The sequence below is a fragment of the Aspergillus lentulus genome (genome assembly GCF_001445615.1).
Source record: "Aspergillus lentulus DNA, contig: Alt16, strain: IFM 54703, whole genome shotgun sequence".
Taxonomy (NCBI): Eukaryota; Fungi; Ascomycota; class Eurotiomycetes; order Eurotiales; family Aspergillaceae; genus Aspergillus; species Aspergillus lentulus.
Genome location: NW_028322113.1, coordinates 736,682 through 757,495, shown reverse-complemented (window position 1 = coordinate 757,495; position 20,814 = coordinate 736,682). Strand labels below are relative to the sequence as shown.

The following is a 20,814-nucleotide window of genomic DNA, read 5'->3' as shown; positions in this document are numbered from 1 at the left end:
AGATAACGAGGTATGATCGTCGTGGGGTATGGCCGTGATCGCCGTTTGTTGGAGATTTGGAGAAAATGCGGAGAATCCGTCTATGCCGTCATGACTGATAAGCTCCAAACCCCTCAGTCCAAAGTTCCATTCAGCCGTGCGAGTTGAAAAGACTGAATTTTGGGGCATATCTATATTGCTTGCCACTTGGTCCTTGCTTGGCCGCTTCCTCAAGTCTTTTCTGGGAGTCATCCATTGTTGCGAGACTTTGCAGCTTTCCCAACTTCGTGCGGATCGCGATATATAGCACTATGGCACCGATACAGCAGAAGGCACTTATCAATTGTGACATGGGGGAGGCTGTAATTATATACGCTCCCTGAGCTTAACACGCTCGTTATAGTCGCATTACTGATGTCCTCATAGTATGGCAACTGGACCTGCGGTCCTGACCTCGAGCTCCTTCCCATGATCGATATCGCCAATATTGCCTGCGGATTCCATGGGGGCGATCCTCTCATCATGATGGAAACGGTGCGAAATTGCAAAGCTCACAATGTCCGAATCGGTGCTCACCCCGGTCTTCCAGACCTGCAAGGGTTCGGTCGTCGGGAGATGAAGCTCTCCCCAGAAGAGCTTACCGCAATCACAATCTACCAGGTAGGGGCGCTCCAAGGCTTCCTCGACCGTGAAGGGGTTCCTCTACACCATGTAAAGCCTCATGGGGTATTGTACGGTATGATGTGCCGGGACTATGAAGTTGCCAAGGCGGTCATGCTGGGAATTCCAAAAGATGTGCCGGTATTTGGACTAGCAGGCACTCAGATGGAGAAAGCTGCCAACGACCTGGGGATCGAGTTCTGGGCTGAGCTATATGGCGATGTGAAATACGACTCGAACGGCATGCTTGTGATCGATCGGAAGAAGAAGCCCTGGAACCTCGCAGATGTTGAGAAGCACGTCAGACAGCAGATCGAAGAGCAGTCAGTCACGGCGGTTGATGGGACTATTGTGCAACTGCCACTGAAAACCTACCCGGTCTCAATCTGCTGCCACTCTGACTCTCCTGGATGCGTTGACATCATCAGGACGACGAGAAAGGTAGCGAATGAATTCAATGCCAAACACGGGAGATGAAGGCTGTTGTAGCATGTAAATAGCGTGTCTCGTCCATATTGGAATTCATCAAGACAAAGAAAACAGCGAAGTGAGAGATTTCGTAACCTGCTACGAATCCTACGTAGTAAGACAACATACCTAGGTTCCGACTCCACCAGACCTTCTGCCAGGTACAACTGTTTCCACCGGCCTCTCTTCCATATTCTCCCGCTTCCACTTTCTGCTGCAGTACACAATCACCGATCAGAACAACCCAAACGATGCCCCTCCGAATCCTTGAAGGAGAACCCCCGTCGCCCCCCGCCTGGGGCACCCTCCCACTGGACATCTACCTCCTCTCAGAATGGGATACTTCGCATTCATCTTACCTCACAGAGGCTTCGCAGCACCCCGTCCCTGAGTCCCCCTCTGGCCGGCGTAGTCGGCTTATTCACAAATTCCTTGCGCTGGGGAGTGCGGGACGTCAGTCACTTTTTTACACTCCCAAATTCCTATTTTGACGCCCAACATCTGACGAAAAAACAGCCCTACCAGTCAGAAACTGTAGTTCCACCAACGCCTACAAACAGTCAAATAACGGAAATCCTACGTCCCGCGCGTCACCAGTCGCTGCGGCCTTACGCTGAGTACGCGGGCTCCCTGACAAAGGACTTTGTCTCCGTCTCTGCTACGACGCAGACAAAGAAGAGGCGCATAAGTTCCTATGGTCGCAGAACCTGGACGCGGCTTTCGTCTGGCCCGACGGCATCATCTTCGACGATAAAGAGCTTTTCGGCGGCGAGGAAATAAATCTGGCGAGGTTCTTGGAAACTTTTCCGGAGAGGGTCACAAATGTGGGGTCAGTTGCACATGTTGAGGATCGTGAGACAATTCTTAGGGATACTTTAAGGAGGATTCAAGAAGATGGAGGGAATACTGAAGCTGAAGGGGAGGTCGGAGTCTGAAGAAGACAAGAACCCGCTGCTTCAATATGGAGACTATCACGCTGCTTGTGTCGTGACACATATGTTTAATGAGGACGAAGAGGCTCTTGATGGTAACGGATTGCTGCATGTGTTTTTAGATGACACTGCGAATGTGGTTAGGCACTGGAGGACGGACGACGAAGGAAGGGACTATGGATTTGATGGCACGTGGAAGGAGGGCAATTGGAAGGAGAATCTTGTGAGCGGGAAGGGAGAGCTCGGGGCTGCTTATTGCGAAGGAGGTGTTAGGGGGCCCGCCCTCTGAGCTTCAGATGATACTTCAAATGTCTTAGTGCTATCGATGGCACATGAATTGTCTTTTCTTGCCAGCTTGCTACATTGAATCTGCAAGGTTGAGTTGAGCAATATTCCCAAAATATATGTCTATATGTCTTGACACAAAGGAAACGCTAAATGATGGACTCGGCAGCAAGGCTGTCGACTAGTTTCATGTCCCTTCGGACTGGACATGTAGGCAGGATGGTCTCGTGGATATGGAAAGTAGCCAACTGCTTGAGTCTCAGATGTGATGATGACACGAGTTGTAATAACCGTAGTTCTGAATATGATTGATGGATTGTCAGACCAAAGTTCAAAAACGCAACAACATACGTCAAGACCAGAAGGGATCGGCCTCAATTGATCAAGTCGACGACGCCAAGCATCTGGACTCGTAGTTGCACGCGTTGATACGAGAGTCTTATCATATCGATGATGATAATGATGATAATCCACTGTTCCCCCCTCCGATATCGTTCATGAGCTGATTCGTTCCTACCCAATCGGGAAGGGCAGCGCGCGTCCCCGCAACCAAAATTAGTCTCAATCGGGCATAGTGCTGTCACCGAAGGGCGCGCACTAACCAGACATGCAGATGACTCAGGCATCATTCCGGACTTCGTGCGTCCCTCTCCGAACGGGCAACCTTCTCTCCAGGGATTGGGAGCCGTCATGACAGTGGCCGTGGCACGCTAGCTCTCCACTGCCGTCCATGGGAAACGCTGTGGCTGCTCAACCCTGGAAAGTGTGGAAACAGGTGGCCCTTGACCATGCAGTTTGGCGGGGGTCAAAATTATCGGTCATGCCTACTAGGGCCGAACGTGACCATCAGCCCCAGACAACCCACCGATCACTGAGCAATCAAAATTAATGCTCACAGAGTAGGGTATCTGGATCCTTGCTAGTCGACTGCCTCCAAAGGCGAGGTAGACGATTGTCCCAACTTCCAAGCCTCCAGTCCAAGCTATTTTCTGCACGGTGGTCAGAACAAAGAGTGCTTGACTTGGTCCGTGGTCGGTACTTCGGCATGCTTCTGATACCCCAGACGAAGACACCGACCTAATATCGGACCTTGCCTACTGGGCTGTCTGTCCTCTTTCCTCCGTCAGCTCCTCCATCTACTCTGAACTTTCAATCATACACCTGCTCTCACTCTACCTCGTTTCTATTCCCATATTGAGTCGACTTGAACAGCACCGTTGACCTCGATTAGTCGAGGTCGATCAACCACCACTGACGCAATACGGCATCGGTGTCGGAGTGAAGTATCCCTGAAAATGGAATACTTCGATTTCGACGGAGCCTCGTTCGGCTCCCATGCCCCAGACGACGAGGTGGCTTCTGACAGGTTTGAGCTCGATGAGAATGATGCAATTGAAAACTACGAAGCCCTTCTACATGAGCAGCCATTGGACTTTCCCAATGATCCGCCGGAGCAGGATGATCTCAACCAGCAGACGGAAGCTCCGTCGGTCAATGCGCAATCCAACAATGCTCTTCCAATTTATCGAGCCAAGGAGCCCTGCGACTTTTGCAGGCATATGAATCTGGACTGCTTCGTTTCAGACAGAGGAGCCTTACAGAATGGCTGCACGTGCTGCATAATACTGTTCCGAGAGTGCAGCTTCACGCACGCCAAGATGCCTGGCAAGTACATGGAAACTCTCCAGGCGATCTCAGAAAATGCAGATATTCCAACGGTTGGTCCAAAGGGGAGGAAGACGCTGAAATCCCTTACGGGTATGACCATATCAGAAGATATGGAAGGCCGGGGGAGGAAAAGCAGTTCTCGTCTTTCCCGCGACGCCGTACGGATCCTCAAAACATGGCTTCTGGAGCACCTTGACCATCCTTACCCGTCCGAGCAAGAAAAAGACGATTTGAAAAAGCGCACGGGTTTGAAGAGAACTCAAATTAGCAACTGGCTTGCCAACGCGAGGCGGCGTGGAAAGACCCGACCCTCCCCGTCCAGCAATTCGTCGGTTCCAGGTGCCATAGACATTCCCGGGCAGCAACAACTGCAGCAACCAAACATTGCGCTCATGACGCCCCTTGAGCGATGGAAGTACTCTCCACCCGAAAACGAACCTGCTTCCACTACCGATATTCTTCGAGCCCTGGTGAACACCCCTTTGGATTCAACACGACAGCCAGGTCACGTGCGTTCCCTTTCTCGGAAGGGATCCAGCAATGACTCAAGCCATGCCAACTCCAATATATTCAAGGCCCCATCCATCAGCAGCTTGGGTGAAAGTCGGTCAGCCAGTCGTTCATCCGTCTCTGACCTGTCATTTGCCTCTGCCTTCTCCCATCGGTCCTCCTTGGAGTCCTTTGGTTCAATGGAAAGGAAGGATCGTCGTCGTCGTCGCAAGCCATCGACAGCCTTGAACCCTTTCAATCAACAGAAGGCTCGCAGCTCTCGTATATTCCAATGCACATTTTGTACTGAAACGTTTGCTACCAAGTATGACTGGCAGCGGCACGAGAAGTCATTGCACCTTGCCCTCGACAAATGGACCTGCTCACCTCAGGGAGGTGTGGTGTACGTCAACGGAGCCAATCGCTGTGTCTTTTGCATGGCGAGTGACCCAGACACCGACCACCTGGAGTCTCACTGCTATAGTACCTGTCAAGAGAAGACCCTGGCGGAGCGAACATTTTACCGCAAGGACCATCTCAACCAGCATCTTCGACTGATGCACAACGTCAAGTTCAACTCATATATGAACCAATGGCAAAGCACAACCACAGAATTGAAATCACGTTGCGGATTCTGTGGCACGACCCTCACGACCTGGAAAGATCGTGTGGAACACCTCGCTGCGCACTTCAAGAATGGTGCTGATATGACCCAATGGCAAGGGGATTGGGGCTTCGAACCATTCGTTCAAGGCTTAGTGGAAAATGCTATGCCCCCTTACCTTATTGGCGAAGATCGGAAAACATTAAACCCTTACACAACCTCCAATTTTCTCGGACAGTCATGTTGTTCGCCAACTACTGCGTCTCCTGGGCTTGTTGAACCTAACGATGTGAACTGTTTCCATCGTCTTCAGCGCGAGCTCACTGCATTTATCCGCAAGCAAGTTGCAGAAGGCTTCATACCGACGGATCAGATGATCCAAGACCAAGCCCGGCTTGTGATTTATGGCAATACTGATCCTTGGAACCAAACCAGCGCTGACAATCCAGTCTGGCTGAGTATCCTCAAGCGCGACACGGGTCTTGAAGTAGTGCCTGACTCGGAGCATATTCAATTAGATAACCTGAACATGCAGCCTCCCTTCGCGGCTCATGGCGGCCTAAGGCAGCCGCCAGTCGAAGGCAATCCTCTGGCAAGGTCCTTGTGCAGCAAAATGCCTTTGAAACCTGAGAGTTTCAGTCCTGCACTGCGAAGTCCTACATTTGCTGGGACCGGTCGATCCTCAGCTGCTCCAAGTATGCCGGGAAGCTCGGCTGCTAGTTTTACTGGTAGCTTCGGAATTGCGCCGTCTGGGGTCAATTCCGGCCTTTCGACCGACTGGGGAAGCAACTTCTCTGCCGGTGTTTCTTCTTTCTCCACGCCTGCCAGTGGGTCAGTCGACCAATTCGTTCAGATGGGATTCGAACCGGAGTTTCTGCAACAACTCAATGATCGGTACGGTGAAATGCATATTGACGGGATGGATGGCATGATGTTCGGAGTAGAACAAGAACATACGCGCAATAGCGCGTTGGTACCCGAGGGCGACGTATACAAACTGGCAGGCTCTACTGATCCTGCTGCACCGCTCTCCAACGTCGGGTCAGCACCTATCAATATTCCCAGTCCGAAACAAACTGGGGCCGTCACCCAGCAAGATCAAGCATCGATCGGAGATTCATTCTATCCGAGCGTTAGTGGGATTTGAGTCCACATGAGGGACATTAGTGTCTGATGAGTGAGTGTCACGCAATCCAGACATGACCTGGTCGAGGGGGGTCATAGGAAAAGTTTCCTTTCCTTTTTCTTCTTTCTCTTCTTGTCTTCCCCGCGTATGCATTGAATGAGAAATTGTACGTCGTTATAAAGTGCAGCGTTAGTTCTTATATACCATTTAGATTTTCTTGCAATAAATATACTTCGATCTGATCATGTCAAGGGCGTAGAAGTAGGCAGAGAGTGCCCTAGGGCCATTGTGTGATTGGGCCGCCTACTATCGGGACTGGTCTGTCATTGATAGGGCGCGCCAGTGACAAACAGCTTCCGACCACGTCCACAGAGGTGTTACTCTGTAGCTGCCTTAGTCATGCTGAATAAGTGATTTTACTTTTTTCCTCCTGCTTTATTGACGGTCTAATAGCAATTATTATTCAGATAGGTACTGGTTTTCGCCTTCCTATTCATTATCGGGAAGTGCAGTAGTCGCTTTTGTTTTGTTTGCCACGACCGGGGGGATGATTGGCATGTGAAAGCCAGCCGTTGCGCCAACGGTTTTACCTGCATATTCGGACATTTTCCATATTGTTTGACATCTGCAGCTAAAATTCCTCGCTCTTTCACATGTGGCGTCTCAGTATGTTGAATCACCCAGGTCTCACCGTCCTCTGAAAGGCTTACGAGACCTGCGTCTTTGATGTCCTGTCCTGCTCAGAGTCTGAGAGCCGTGCCAATTCAGCTCAACCGACAGAAAAATTTAAATGGATCCAACAGCATCAAGAACTGCTACCATGGCCTATTCAACTGGTCTCCCTGTTTTACTTCCCGCGCTACCTGCTGCGATTAGAAGGCGAATTCCCCGCCTCTATTCCTCTCTTCACCGGGCCATGGGATCGACCGATCGCGATCGTTCTGACACAGCGACCGATGGGCTGGTAGGGCCGATGCGTCAAGCAGATGCCCTTCGCACATTGGCACCATTCTCAACACCGGACTTGGGTTATTGTAGACCGCCCTCGTCGGCGGCGAGCGAGTCGGGGGCCGAAGAGCCTCCGCGCCCTGCGACTGCGGGGAGTAGTGTTTATCCGGGGCCGTACGATTCCAGGTCCTCGGCTTCGTCCTCGTCGGGGAAGACATTGGAGGCCTTGGATCTCGATGAGGAGAGGGAGGGCGATGCGGCGGATCGGGGTTCGATGCTAGCGAAGTACGAGGTTGAGTCTGGGTTGCGGTGGAATCGGGTGGTTCCTGGTATGCATCTTACTCCTTCTCGCATATGCGATGAGCGATTATACCTGATGAGATGGTATGCTAATTGCCCACAGCGTTGAATCTTCTCCGTAACGCGGGATACGAAGCTCAGCAGTCCACCTGCGACGGCCGCTTCGTCCGCTCCCTGTACATCAATGCGCTGGGGTACCTGCTTGATGCTCTGCCGGCAGATCTGACCGACGAGGAATCAATGACGATTCAACACAATCTACCCGCCAGGGTCAAGGTTACACTTGCGGCGTCCGCGGCTGCGCAGCCCGGAGCTGGAGCCGCTGTTACCATGGTCAATCAGGGCGCTGGGACGCGGTATCCGACGGAGCGCTCGTACCTGCACCGTTTACTGGCGTCTAGTATTGTGCAATTCTTTCTCATCGTGCAGTTCTTGCTGCCTTATGTGAAGATCTTGCTGCAGCAGGTGTACCGGTATGAGAGGTCGCACCGGATCACGGAGCGTCTTGTGACGGCGACATTGGATGCTGCTGATAGTCTGGGGAAGGGGAGTGTCAATCTGGGGTCAACGGTGCTTCGACTGAACGAGGGGAAGGTCGGGACAGCGTTTACGAATCTAGCAGCCTGGTGGGTGGAAGGAGTTGCTGGTGGCATCTATGAGGGAGTTGGAGAAGGAATGACGATTTTGGGGCTGCTCCGGCCCAATTCTGAGTGGGAGAAGATGCCTATTCAGATGCAGGGGCAATGACTTCGATCTGCAAGCATAGACTATAATCTATTAGAGTGACATAGACTTATATAGAATCTGAGACGAATTGATGACTCCCAAACATTCTCTACACTCTCTTCTGTTTATCTTGATATGATGGCATGATGGCGGAGATAACGGACTTAGGATCTTGGTTGTTTGTGTCCACATCCACTGGCCTCTCAGCACCAGCTACAGGAGGAATCATAAGCCCAAACCCATTTTGAACAATTGGCCGACCCATCAGCACAATGTCCTCATCCAGATTGCCAAATATCCCTGCTCTTCGTAGACAACAACTTCTGCTTGAATTGTGAGTATGACTGCCTCTTCTTGAACGGTACCAGCAATGTTGTGTTTGCTAACCATCCGTCCTGCAGTGCCAGCTTGAAACATGCAGCTCCCCCCGGAATCTACATCTCCATCACACCAGGTGATCCTACCCTGTGGTCAGGCGTAATATTTGTGCGGTCTGGTATATTTGCCCTGGCCTCATTGTCTGAGGAGACTCGAATTGACTCAATCACAGGCCCCTATGCGTCTGCTGTCCTCCGATTCCAGATCCGATTTCCTGACTCCTATCCCGAGCTTCCCCCCCTTGTCACCTTTTCGACCGATGTTTTCCATCCTTTAATTGTACCCCTTACTACATATACCTTCAGTACGGGCGCATCGACCGAAGACCCTGTTAGCGCGACGGACGAGGAGCGACTACCCCCCGGTGGATTCAGTCTCCGACATGGCTTCCCTCACTGGTTTGGACGGGCCAGGAAGACAGGACGACAGTCAACAGGTTCATCCAGGCCAGTGAGTGCGACTGGTCGGAATACTGATGAAGGAGACACGACAACGGCGGATGGCCCTTCTTCTCCTTCCTCACGTCAGCCCAACGGCGCAGAGGAGGGCGACAATATCACCAAGGACAGAGGAGAATCTGCCTCGGAAGCAAGAAAAACGGTGCCAGTAGCAGTGCTGCTGAACTACATCCGATCAACGTTTGACGATGAGAACATCCTTGACCTTTTACCTCTCGAAGCTGCGGGAAACCCAAGCGCGTGGCACGCATGGAAGGCACACAGAAGAGAAAATAGCGAATCGGCGACGAACTCCAAACGAGGAAGTCCGCAGGCTCGGCTTCCTGGTGATTGGCATTGGGACGGAATTTGGGCGAAGCGTGTTCAGCATGAGATTGAGGCGAGTCATTCGGATCAAATGTTGTTTGGAAATGCTGCTCGCGGGGCCACCGATGAGATGGTATGTATGCTTCGATTATCTCTATGGTCGTGTACTGACGCCCCCGGTAGATACGCTTCTCTCGTCTGGATGATGCCACGTTGGCTTCGATCAAGGAGACGATAATTCCTCCCGTCGGGGGAGCACATGAATAGCTTCACTCCCGGTATAATCCACTGATGCTGGCTGGTCGTCGATTGCCGTTATCCTTGCAAAGAGAATACATGACCTGACGTCGCTGCCTGGGGGATGCTCTTCCTAGACTTTGAGTACATCCCGACTCGCACCTGCCGTTGATATTCATCCCCCGGGACAGTCTCCCACACCTATCTCATCCTTGATTTCCAAAATGCAGGGAACATCCTCTACTTTTCAGCATACCCGTGCCGTTGCATCTTAGAGACGTTTTGGATAGCGCTAAACATGTCTAACGACTGGTTCTATCGATACCAAACAACCATTCTCGCTGTCGTCCTAGTTTTCGTCCCTATCATCGTGGTTTGCAGCATCTTCATGACTGCTCTTGCATGCTCCGAATACTGGTCTAGACGACGAGGTTGCAGTTTCTCCTACTTTACTTGCATCTGTGGTTTCAGGTCAAGAAGTGCGAGCCAGAGGAATCGTTCTGGCACTAATGACGCCAACTCCTCTGAGAGGACTGAATCATCGCGGCCCTCGGCTGAAAACAAGAATCCAGTCTCAAGAACTGAGCAAGCCTAGAGATACCGTCCGCTGTTCGCGTATGCTCTATCGCAGGATCTTCGCGGTTTATGCGCTGACTGTGCTTCAGACTGCGCGGGACGTTGCTTATCATAATGCCATGGTCGGGTCTTCAGACACAACGGCCGTGCGCACATCCTTTCTCGAAGCGTTCAATCTGACTCCGCGGCGGGCCCGGAGATTTGTCACACAAGCACAAGCGGAAATGGAGGTAGCAACAAGCTATGCAGGACCTGCCAGCCTTACGTACATAAACACTGCCCTCTGAGTCGAAGGGGTGCTACCTCCTTGAACACCGAAGTTCCTCGAGTTGATGTATCTTTACCCTTTGTTGAACTAAAAGTCGCTGTAAACCCTGTTGTGCTCTCAAAGCTAGCCGAAGGGATGCATCACGATAGCACTTGCTTCCCATGGGACTAGACTACAATGTTGTCTATAACCTGGATTGAAGGTTGATCATACATGTCTTGTTCAGAGGACTGCTTTGTGTCCTCTTGCGATTGACGCTGCTAGAGACAGGGCGCTATCCTCTCCGTTGATGCTGTAACATAGTTTGTGTGACTGGTCCTACTAGCAGACCATACGTTCCAAAAACAATAGTTACAGTTTCAATACTTGCCAATGTATACAGTAGCTGATGGCCCAAAATATAAGTGATCAATCGGGCTACCAATTGAGTCAAGCGCTACTCCAATTGGGGTATATTATCTTTCATGTACCCCACACCGAACGAGGTCAACTTTTGCTTCCGACAACATTTATTATCGCACGCTGCTCACACCTCTGCAATTCCACAAAAACACAAACAAGGCAATGGCCGACTCGAAAGACAACCTTCTGTCGCAGGTCGACGACACCACCTCGGACCCCCCACCAGCCTACGATGCCAGCGCCGCACCCACCCCTCGTCTCCCACGCCCACCACCCCTCTCCCTCCCCGTCCTCAACACCCTGCGCAACAAACGCGTAATCCTCGCCTCGGCCTCCCCCCGGCGCCGCCAGATCCTGTCCCTCCTGGGCCTCCCCTTCGAAGTCATCCCCAGCAATGCCGCCGAGGACTTCCCCAAGACAATGGAACCCTTTGAGTACGTCCTGGCCACAGCAACCAAGAAAGCACAGGCGGTGTACACCGCCGAAATCAACAACGAGGAGAAGGGCGAGCCGGCGCTGATCCTGGCGGCTGATACCATTGTCGTCGATAATCTCTCCGGCTCAATCCTCGAGAAGCCGCGCTCGGAGGCGCAGCACATCGCTATGCTGAAGATGCTGCGCGATAATCGCGTACATAAGGTTTACACGGCGATGGTTGCGATGGCGCCGCTGGAGAGCGCGCGGCAGCCGGGGTATGCGCTTGAGACGCACATCGAGGAGACGGATGTGGTGTTTGATCGGGAGGTGACGGATGATTTGATTGTGGCGTATGTGCGGACGAGGGAGGGGGCGGATAAGGCGGGGGGGTATGGGTTGCAGGGTCTGGGGTCGATCCTTGTGGAGAGTATTCAGGGGAGCTGGGATAATGTTGTGGGTTTGCCGTTGAAGGCGGCGTTGAAGTTGATTGAGAAGGTGGTGGCTAAGGCGGATGATGATGATGGGGATGAAATGTTGGACGGTGAGGAGGATGAGGAGGAGTAAAGCGGCTGAGTGCTCGGTCTTGGGCTCATGATGATATCCTTTGGTATGATTTCTACGCTGGTCGTTCGCTATAGATTCCATCGATGTGAAAAGGGCATGGGTATAAAGAAAGTCTTCGGTTTACATTTTATAGCCCAAGCAGTCGAGCAGGCTAGCTTGACTAGACAAATAGAAAATTTGGCACATGTACATAGGCAGACGCCTGGGAAAGAATCATCGAAATCAAACGCAAAACTCAAACAACACCCTCAAAATTCGGTCTATGCCTTCCACACCCGCTTGATGGCCTCTGTGATACCAACATCGTTTGTCTCGAATTCGTACAGACCGACGGCCGTGGTAACAGTGAAAGCACGCAGCAGCCAGTTCATGAACGTCTTGGTCTTAGGGACGCGGCGCTTGGGGAAGTAGTCGATGATAGAGGCACTGTGACACGTTAATCTCGACTGCCTGTAAAAATGGAACGGCTAGAGCATACTGGAAACCAATGTGAGAGTGGAGTACCAGCAGGGTGCAGAGGACAGAGTCCATGACAGGGTTCAGAGAGCCGGCAGCGAAGGGAGCGATGGTCAGAGGGATCAGTCCGACGGAGATGAGTCTAGATCCGCATCAGCGTTGGTTGCCTTGATTTATACCCTTCACCTGGCTCTTCATAGACCAAGTTCCACATGCGTACGCACCTCTCGAATGTCCAGTGGTAGCTACCCTCCGAAGGGTGAGGCTTGGGAATAGGAGCAGGGTCGTTCACTGGGAGTCTTATGTTAGTCCATCGTTTTATTGGTTCGAGTATTCAAGCTGCAAGTATCGAACGATGCAGCTTGGCTGAATAACGGCGTGTACTCCGCTCCGCGTCTCAGACAATATTGATGCTCTTAACGAAGGGGCTTCAACATACTTGTTCCCTGAATGACCTCTATACGCAATCTGTTAGCTCTACTCTCTTCCACACACCCCTCCTGATCAACGCAACACCCCGCAATCACCACCAATCACGACCAAAAACTCATAAACAAATAAAGGAGTTACTCACGAGGCTGAGGAGGTAGAATCTGCTTCTTCGCAGAAGCATGGAAAGCCACAACCTGCGACACGTTCCTGTTCACCAAGGGCGACCGGAAGGCAGACAGACAAGAGTGCCTGGAAAGGAGGGACTGGCGCGCAATCGAAGCCATCGTGTCGATATACTGAGAACTCGATCCAAACAATGTCCTAAAGCGAGCTGCACTGCAGACCTGAGGGCGTTTAGGAGTCCTGAACCAAAGGCAGTAGCACGCTTGAGATCGTGAGGTTGAATTGGAACCTCGGGAATCCCATTCGGGATGCGGTCATCACATTGTGCGCGCTCTGATTCGCTAGTGGCTCTCCGCCCAGCCGAAAATGGCCGATATTCCGGCAGATGGATTTGTATGGTGTCTTGTAAATGCTTCAGCTCTGTCTCTTCCTAGTATTTTTATTGTATTTGGACTTACGTGATATCGATATCCGTCTACAGAGCTATCTGCGAGATACATGTTCTTACTGATAATCGCAGCGGACGTCAAACCCATGTGTGCGGACATCAATTACCGGAGACCAAATCTGAAAAATGTTTTTGCGCCAGGCATATGTAATTCATTTCCGCTCATATCTCGTCATAATGTGTCTATGAGATGATTATACTATTAACATGCAGGATTTTCCAACGAATCATCTCCCATCTAAAACTTCAGAACAGCCTTGCCCTTGTTCTTACCGTGGAAGATACCAACCAGACCCTCGGCCGCGTTGTCGATACCGGTGGTCTCGTGCAGTAGAGTCTTGAAGGAACCCTCCTTGATCCACTTCTGCACGTTCTTCTGGTGCTCTTCAGTGTACTTGTCACCCATGCCAGGGTCGCTGACGATGAAGCCACGCATGTCAATACGCTTGGTCAGCACATTGTGGATGTTCTTGATGGGGTAAGGAGCAGTGTTGTATTGGGAGATCAGGCCGCAGACAACGACACGACCGAAGTTGTTCATGGCGTCCAGAGCGGCCTCAAGGTGCTCGCCACCGACGTTCTCGTAGTAGATGTCGATACCCTGGGGCGCCAGGCGGGCCAGAGCATCAGCGGGCTTTTCCTTCTTGTAGTTGAAACCGCCGTCAAAGCCCAGGTCCTTGATGATGTACTCGAGCTTCTCATCAGAACCAACACTGCCGATGACCTTGAGACCCTCGTGCTTAGCCAGCTGACCAACGAGCTGTCCGACAGCGCCGCTGGCAGCGGAGACGAAGATTGTCTCGCCCTTCTTGGGTTTACCGATCTCGTAGAGGGAAGAGTAGGCGGTCAGACCGGGCATACCCAGAGCACCAAGGAACACACGGATGTCCTCAATGCCGAGGGGGTTCTCGAGAGGGCGGATACGGGCAACCTGGGAGCCATCGAGAACGATGTACTCCTGGATGGGGACGAAGCCGATGACCAAATCACCTTCCTTGAAAGAAGCATTGTTGGAGCGGAGGACTTTGGCAATCGTCGAGCTGTCGATGGGCTTGCCAAGCTCCAAAGCGGGAGAGTAGGACTTTACGTGACGCGGGCGCATGCGGCCACGCATGTAGGGGTCGAAGCTGGTGTAGAGGGACTGCAGGACAACGCCATTCTCGGGGGCGGGTGTGTTGGCGTCATACTCGACAGGCTCGATGGTAAGGTGCTCGCCGGGGACTGGGTATCCTTCCGGGATTTTCTTGAAGATGAGGGCCTTGTTTGAGCTCATTTTGGTTGAGAGGGTATGAAGTGTATGGAGAGGATTGGGAGGATGATGTGTATAGAAAGCTTCTAGAGGGGTCTCAACAATAAATAGCTAGTCTGTAGCTACGAAGAGCAGTACTGATTTATATACTGTACCTCCCTGATAGCCTATGTAAGTACGTAGCCCACTTTCCGAAGAAGAGAAAGCGGGGCAGAGTCAACCCCAACGAGGATGAATAATGATGATTTTTGCCTGGCTTATCAAGCAGCCAACACCAGAAAAGCTTCTTGAGAAATCAAAAAAGATGGAAAGTACCTAGGCAACTCGTCTGGCCGAGGGTCCTTAGCAGCGGAGTGGCTTCCCAGATCAACTTGTCGGAGACTTAAGAGTACCATGTCTCCATGGAACCAAGTCTTCATGGCTGGATGAGTGGAGCTATCGGGAGGACTCATGTCCATCCCCGACGGGTGAAGGACACTTTCTAGGAAAGAGAACCGTGTCATTGAGACTGGCGAGTGGCATGGATGTTGCGCAATGATGAACGGCTAGACGAGACATCATGATTTTTTGTACGGAGGTGTTCCCTAAAGCAGCGATACACCCATGGTGTGCATATCCGAGGATGATCACTAATAATGCAGTAGAATGCATTGCCGGCTTGGCCGAGCTGCAGGCATAGATGTTTTGCTCAGTACTGAGCAGAGGGGTAATAATAATAATAATAACGGTATGACATGGTATGATTATTATTCTGATCTGAGTCCCACAAGTGAGAGATTAGCTTGATACATAGGGGGTAAGCACCTTACCTTAAAATAGAGTATCGTAACTTTACCTTCCTAGATACCATTTCATTACGTGATGAAGTCATTGAGGCAGAAATTCGCGTAAGCTGCATCTCATTACGAGACGTACCGAGTATTGCGTAGGATTATTATGTATTATGTGTTGACTAGCTGCTTGATTTTCTGACTTTATAGTACGGAGTTATTTTTTTCTGGAATGGGTCTTCATTACTGATGTCGTTCGATAGCCGATCTGCGTTAACAGATAGTTCAGGAGCATTCCACGCCACAAGTTTGAAGTTTGTTACTAGGACTCCATGTGCATATGAGCACCCATTTCAAGGGTTCTATTGAGGAGACGCAGTTTCCAATCGCTTGGCCAGCTAAAATCCTCAAGGTGAAGGCGAGAGCTTGTTCTCTATTGTCGATCTGGAGGACGAGTCAACGGTGCATCGCGACGACCTGGTCGGACAACTCAAAGGAATGACTCCGTGAACACTGCCATTATCATTCAACCTCGACGGTTGTAGACATGTCGAAGTCAGTAACACTTACAACAAGGGCGCAAACTTACTAAAGCCTAGTATTTATCAGAAGATGCCTCTGCAGGCTCTGTTGAGACAGATACCACGAACTCATCCCGTTGGCAACTTTGCGCACAATAGACATGACTGAGAGACAGTAGCATTTGAATAGTAGGATATAAGTCACACTGTACTCATTTTGATCCTCACCTGTCCATTCGTCTTATTGCTAATGCTGCTGAGCATCACCACACCTATCTACGGTGCTTCTTGGTGGATATTGTGCCTGAGGCCACTCGGCCAATCATCATACATTTGCCCCAATTCTCGCCGCCAGTTTCTCACCGCCTGCAGCCTCGAACTTTTTCTGCCGCTATTTTTCCCTTTCTCAGAATGATTTGAAGTTTCGGACTGTGGCTAATCCTGCATCAGCCAACATCATTTTGAGGTTGTTTTCATCTCGATTTTTATTCTTCTCGTTTTAATTGTTGATATAGAATATCAATTATATTCCCCCTTTATTGATTTGATGATGCTGGGCGCAGTTCGCCGTTATGGCGTTGTCCACGCTCTGCGAGCCTCCGTCCCCCGGGCCATCTGCAGACCGTCGAATTCGCAGCTCTTAAGATGCCAGACTTCTCCCGTTACAGCCTTCCCCCAGTCTGTGCGACTGCTGCATGAGTCGTCGCCTTTCTTTTCATCGGCATCCGCTCAAGCGCAGGCGCAACCTGATGACTTCCAGTCGGCTGCTCCGCTGGAGCCATTGAGAGAGTTCACCGACTTGGCCGAGCAGGGACTGGTGGACCCAAAAATCATTCGCGCAATTGTTAAAGATATGCAAATCAAAACTATGACCGATGTCCAAAGCCAGACCTTGCGTGAAATTTTGCAAGGAGATGATGTGTTAGTAGATGCTCTCGTTTTAAAAGCCCTTGGACCGAAACTAATCGTGCATCTCTTTCTACAGTTTGGCCCAGGCAAAGACCGGTACTGGAAAAACCCTTGCGTTTCTCACACCGGTATTCCAGAATATCATGAAGGACCCGTCCTTGAAGGGGCTGAACCGGAGGAGGTCACAGACGAGCTCCTCCGACATTCGCGCTATTATCATCTCCCCTACTCGTGAGCTGGCAGAGCAGATTGCTGTGGAGGCTAGGCGGTTAGCGGCTCACTCAGGTGTTATTGTCCAGACTGCAGTTGGCGGCACTCAGAAGCGCGAGGGTCTTCGTCGCATCCAGAGAGAGGGGTGCCATGTGTTGATCGGCACGCCAGGTCGGCTCAAGGATGTCCTCTCCGACTCTTACAATGGTGTCACGGCCCCCAATCTGTCCACTCTGGTACTGGACGAAGCAGATCGTTTGCTGGATGATGGGTTCTCGGAAGATATCATTCATATCCAGCGTCTCCTTCCGGACCCCATGAAGGTTGACCGTCAAACGCTCATGTTCTCCGCGACGGTTCCAAGGGAAGTCATGCGAATGGTTCGTAAGACCATGAAGCCTAACTTCAAGTTCGTCAAGACCGTGCGAGATGACGAAGTCCCCACCCATCTCACAGTGCCTCAGAAATACGTTGTTCTCAGAGGCTACGAGAATGCCATGCCTGCTCTTCTCGAGTTTGTGACGAAATATGTCGAGGGTGAAAAGGAGAATCCGAATCAGCGCCCGTTCAAGGCAATTGTCTATTTCAACTCAACCGTGCAGACTAATTTGGTCTATGAGACTTTCCGCAACATAGTCGAGCAGCGTCATCATCCGCTACGCCGGGTTCGTGTCTACGAAATTCATTCCCAGCTGACTCAGGCTCGGAGAACACGCTCTTCTGACTTTTTCCGGGCTGCTAAGTCTGCCATCCTTTTCTCGTCCGATGTGACAGCGCGGGGCATGGACTTCCCTGATGTGACTCACGTGATCCAAGTCAGTATTCCCAGGGACCGAGCCACATACATTCACCGTCTCGGTCGCACGGCACGGGCGAATAAGACTGGCGAGGGCTGGGTTCTCACCCACCGAGGAGAGCTGCCTGAGTTCGACAGGCAACTAGAAGGCATTCCACTCAACGTGGACAAGCAGACCTTCACGACGGCTACGGTCGATATGAGCAAGCCTGAACTCGACCCCGAGTCTCCCGCAACTAGATTCATCAAGGAGGTCAAGGACGCCGTGCAAGAAGTTCCAGAAGATCTGAAGAGGCGAGCATACATGGCCCAAATTGGCCCCTTGAGAGGTTATTTTGCTCGCAAGCGGGACCTGATCCAGGCCATCAACGACTGTGTCGTGCACGGCTATGGCCTACCCGAACCTCCACAAATGAGTCCGACAGTTGCCCGTAATTTGGGACTTGATCGAGTACCTGGTGTTCGTGTTGCGGACTACCGCGGTTCCAGCGACGACATGTCGACCGGACGTGACTATCGCGGACGCGGAGGCGATCGCGATAATCACGCTAGTAACTCTCGCCGTGGCCGCGGTTTCAATTCAGACCGCCGCGAGTTCAATTCCGACCGCCGCGAGTCAAGGTTTGGCAATCGCCGCAACGCCGATGATTTCTCCAGAGGCCGCCGGCGTGCCGACAGAGACGACTACTAGACCGATTTTCGTTTCTCAGGTCCAGTTAGAACCCCTGTGTAGACTCAGCCAGTTGTGTTGAGCGAGTCTCGCACAGCCGATCCGCTTTGAATTTAACAGAGAGATTGCATTGGGCGGCGTTATACGATCTAACAGGACACTTCTCATCTCTTCATATGTTTTATTTCACCTGGGACTTCTGGGTTGTGGAATGTTCGTTGATTTGAATACTCGTGATGATATGTCTTGACTACCCATCTTAGTGTGTATTATTAGAGATTTCAATGTGTATTATTGATACGGTTGTCCGCTGTGGAATTTGATCTGGACATAGAGTATGCGATATGTCAAGGAACATTGATAGTTATTCTTTTATTCGAAATCGGCATAGGACAAGAAGTGCAAGTAGAACAGTAGGGCTAGACTTACAGACTTCTCATCGGTAATTATGCATTCTTCAAAGTCCGTATCAAGGTATCAAGTTCAAACGACAAGAGCCGACCAGGGAACAGGGAGTCGCTCTACTAAATGCGACTCTCAGAGAGTAAAATGTGACAAAAGAACACCCCAGAGCGCCATAACTATCCAGCCTGCGTTCCAAGTATGCCAGAAACTCAGTGACCACCCCAGTTTTCGCTGGAAGAAGCACCAAAGCTAGGCAGGAAATCGTCCAGCATTTTATCGCATAAACCAAAGAACACACATATCCCATAATACAATCATAACCCATGAAAATGAGGTTGCGTCTCATTGTGCCCAAGTCCGGCAGTCAGCGACAACAACCTAACCCGCAACCGCAATGCCGAGACCTCGGCTGGTGTCCACGAAATCCCCTCAACGCACTGGGATACGACACTCCTCACGTTCGAAACGCATCGTCAATGTGTCCGCCTCTGCTCTCAATCTCAGCAATAAGCTCCTGTCTCTCCTGTAGCTTCATGTGTATGAAATCCACCGTCTTGCGGAGCACGATGCTCTCGCTTCGGCCCTGGCCTTCCAGTCCCGGCACCAGCTCCGTAAGCCGATCGAAACCCTCTCTAATCGCTGCGCGTCGCTTCTGCTCCGAGGCGATGTGGTTGTTCTTCTTTTCTTGTTCTGTGAGACGTGGTTTATCCCGGTCTGACGCTGTACCTGTGCCTGAGACGGCCGCTTGCTTGGGGGTAGTAGAGGAGCGAGTATGAGCGTCCTCGGCTGTTGTGCTTGCGCTGGCGGGAATGGGAGAACAGGAGGGTTCGGAGGAGCTGGAGGCGAGGGATGCTGGTGGTTGTGCAGATGGCATGTTGATTTTCCCTCTTTTTTCGTCTTATATTGGTGGTGGTATTATTTTGCGATCAAATTGCTGAGACAGGTTGAAGCATGTGACTGTCGTTTTTCATGTGACACTTGAGTGCGGAGCACGAGTGGTATATAAAAAGGCCACTCAAGAACAAAAACAAACAAGCAGGAAATCAGAAACACAAATAATGAGTGACAGAATTAGAGGAGTAACTGGATTGGAGCCTTGAGGGTTGTAGAGATCAAAAGCATTGTCGAGAGAAAGAGAAAGACCGTTCTGGCTCTTGGTCTGGGTCTGGTTCTGGTTCTGGAGGATCCAAGGATTAAGGAAACCAGCCATCCTCCACCCAAAACCTAGTAGCGTGCGGAGAATCGAACTCCATAGGTGTTTCGAACGTCCAATTTCTGTGCTTCTACTCCTTCTTTCTTGGCCTCACGCTGATTCCCACTAACTAGATTAAGTCCTAGTTACTTTGTACCAGCTGCACAGTACAGTCGAGTCTCTACATAAGACACTAGTCGGAAAATAGAAATCTGCGTCGCCGTTAGCCGCCGGATGAGGTTGGCCAAGCCTCTGGGGATCCGCAGTCTGGGCCTCTTCACGTCATCGGTATCCTTATCGAATATCTCCCCATACGAACAACGATTTCGGCTTACTACAATCCTCTCTGTTCATTCTTCATTGACACTGCTTCTAAACAGCTTCCTGTATCTTCTAGCTTTGTGTCTCCTGTCATCCAGCTCGCAGCTACTATTCAATCATACATCGCGGCGTCAATCTATAACTTGATACTAGACAAGCTCAACTTACGACGTCCACACTTGATAATAGCCTAATTCAGAATATGAGCACTCGTGAACCTCTTCGCGGCTCCTGCTTATGCGGTCGCAATCAGTATTCGATTGACATCCCAGATAATGTAACAGATCTCGCTCATATATACTTTGACAGCAGCCGGGATCACCGTACGTATTCCGGCATCCCCTGTATCTACCCAAGTCAATTCACAACTGATACGTATCAGGAAAATCATATGGATCACCTCTTACCGCATGGCTGCGAGTTCCCCTGAACTGGTATCAATCACACACTGAGTCTTACTTTCCTGATGAAACCCATACCACCATTCGTCGGGTCTTTACGCCTCACCATGCCCCTCACAC

The 20,814-nt window shown here is 51.1% G+C and overlaps 10 protein-coding genes across 10 annotated transcripts; 7 read left to right on the top strand and 3 right to left on the bottom strand.

Moving 5' to 3' along the window:
* Positions 1-290: 290 nt before the first annotated feature.
* On the top strand, positions 291-1,116 carry ALT_7735 (LamB/YcsF family protein; the record flags this gene model as incomplete). Its single annotated transcript, XM_033560905.2, has 2 exons — positions 291-341; positions 406-1,116. The coding sequence occupies 2 exons, from the start codon at positions 291-293 to the stop codon at positions 1,114-1,116; spliced, it is 762 nt and encodes a 253-aa protein (XP_033416796.2).
* Positions 1,117-1,358: 242 nt separating this feature from the next.
* ALT_7734 (uncharacterized protein) lies at positions 1,359-2,328 on the top strand (the record flags this gene model as incomplete). Its single annotated transcript, XM_089600314.1, has 3 exons — positions 1,359-1,560; positions 1,777-1,936; positions 2,031-2,328. 3 exons carry the CDS (start codon positions 1,359-1,361, stop codon positions 2,326-2,328), a joined length of 660 nt encoding a protein of 219 aa, XP_089455207.1.
* A 1,291-nt stretch (positions 2,329-3,619) lies between these two features.
* ALT_7733 (putative homeobox and C2H2 transcription factor) lies at positions 3,620-6,232 on the top strand (the record flags this gene model as incomplete). Its single annotated transcript, XM_033560903.2, has 1 exon — positions 3,620-6,232. The coding sequence occupies one exon, from the start codon at positions 3,620-3,622 to the stop codon at positions 6,230-6,232; it is 2,613 nt and encodes an 870-aa protein (XP_033416794.2).
* Positions 6,233-7,001: 769 nt separating this feature from the next.
* On the top strand, positions 7,002-8,206 carry ALT_7732 (uncharacterized protein; the record flags this gene model as incomplete). The annotated part of the gene is made up of 2 exons (XM_033560902.2): positions 7,002-7,488; positions 7,563-8,206. The coding sequence occupies 2 exons, from the start codon at positions 7,002-7,004 to the stop codon at positions 8,204-8,206; spliced, it is 1,131 nt and encodes a 376-aa protein (XP_033416793.2).
* A 251-nt stretch (positions 8,207-8,457) lies between these two features.
* ALT_7731 (putative ubiquitin-conjugating enzyme) lies at positions 8,458-9,594 on the top strand (the record flags this gene model as incomplete). Its single annotated transcript, XM_089600313.1, has 3 exons — positions 8,458-8,519; positions 8,587-9,460; positions 9,511-9,594. The coding sequence occupies 3 exons, from the start codon at positions 8,458-8,460 to the stop codon at positions 9,592-9,594; spliced, it is 1,020 nt and encodes a 339-aa protein (XP_089455206.1).
* Positions 9,595-10,972: 1,378 nt separating this feature from the next.
* ALT_7730 (nucleotide diphosphatase) lies at positions 10,973-11,791 on the top strand (the record flags this gene model as incomplete). The annotated part of the gene is made up of 1 exon (XM_033560900.2): positions 10,973-11,791. The coding sequence occupies one exon, from the start codon at positions 10,973-10,975 to the stop codon at positions 11,789-11,791; it is 819 nt and encodes a 272-aa protein (XP_033416791.2).
* A 260-nt stretch (positions 11,792-12,051) lies between these two features.
* ALT_7729 (CybS family protein) lies at positions 12,052-12,963 on the bottom strand (the record flags this gene model as incomplete). The annotated part of the gene is made up of 4 exons (XM_089600312.1): positions 12,052-12,217; positions 12,270-12,389; positions 12,472-12,538; positions 12,822-12,963. The coding sequence occupies 4 exons, from the start codon at positions 12,961-12,963 to the stop codon at positions 12,052-12,054; spliced, it is 495 nt and encodes a 164-aa protein (XP_089455205.1).
* Positions 12,964-13,488: 525 nt separating this feature from the next.
* On the bottom strand, positions 13,489-14,523 carry ALT_7728 (MDR family NADP-dependent oxidoreductase; the record flags this gene model as incomplete). The annotated part of the gene is made up of 1 exon (XM_033560898.1): positions 13,489-14,523. The coding sequence occupies one exon, from the start codon at positions 14,521-14,523 to the stop codon at positions 13,489-13,491; it is 1,035 nt and encodes a 344-aa protein (XP_033416789.1).
* A 1,814-nt stretch (positions 14,524-16,337) lies between these two features.
* helA (putative DEAD box RNA helicase HelA) lies at positions 16,338-18,396 on the top strand (the record flags this gene model as incomplete). Its single annotated transcript, XM_033560897.2, has 2 exons — positions 16,338-16,711; positions 16,776-18,396. The coding sequence occupies 2 exons, from the start codon at positions 16,338-16,340 to the stop codon at positions 18,394-18,396; spliced, it is 1,995 nt and encodes a 664-aa protein (XP_033416788.2).
* Positions 18,397-19,234: 838 nt separating this feature from the next.
* Positions 19,235-19,654, bottom strand: ALT_7726 (protein max; the record flags this gene model as incomplete). Its single annotated transcript, XM_033560896.1, has 1 exon — positions 19,235-19,654. The coding sequence occupies one exon, from the start codon at positions 19,652-19,654 to the stop codon at positions 19,235-19,237; it is 420 nt and encodes a 139-aa protein (XP_033416787.1).
* Between the last annotated feature and the right edge of the window lie 1,160 nt (positions 19,655-20,814).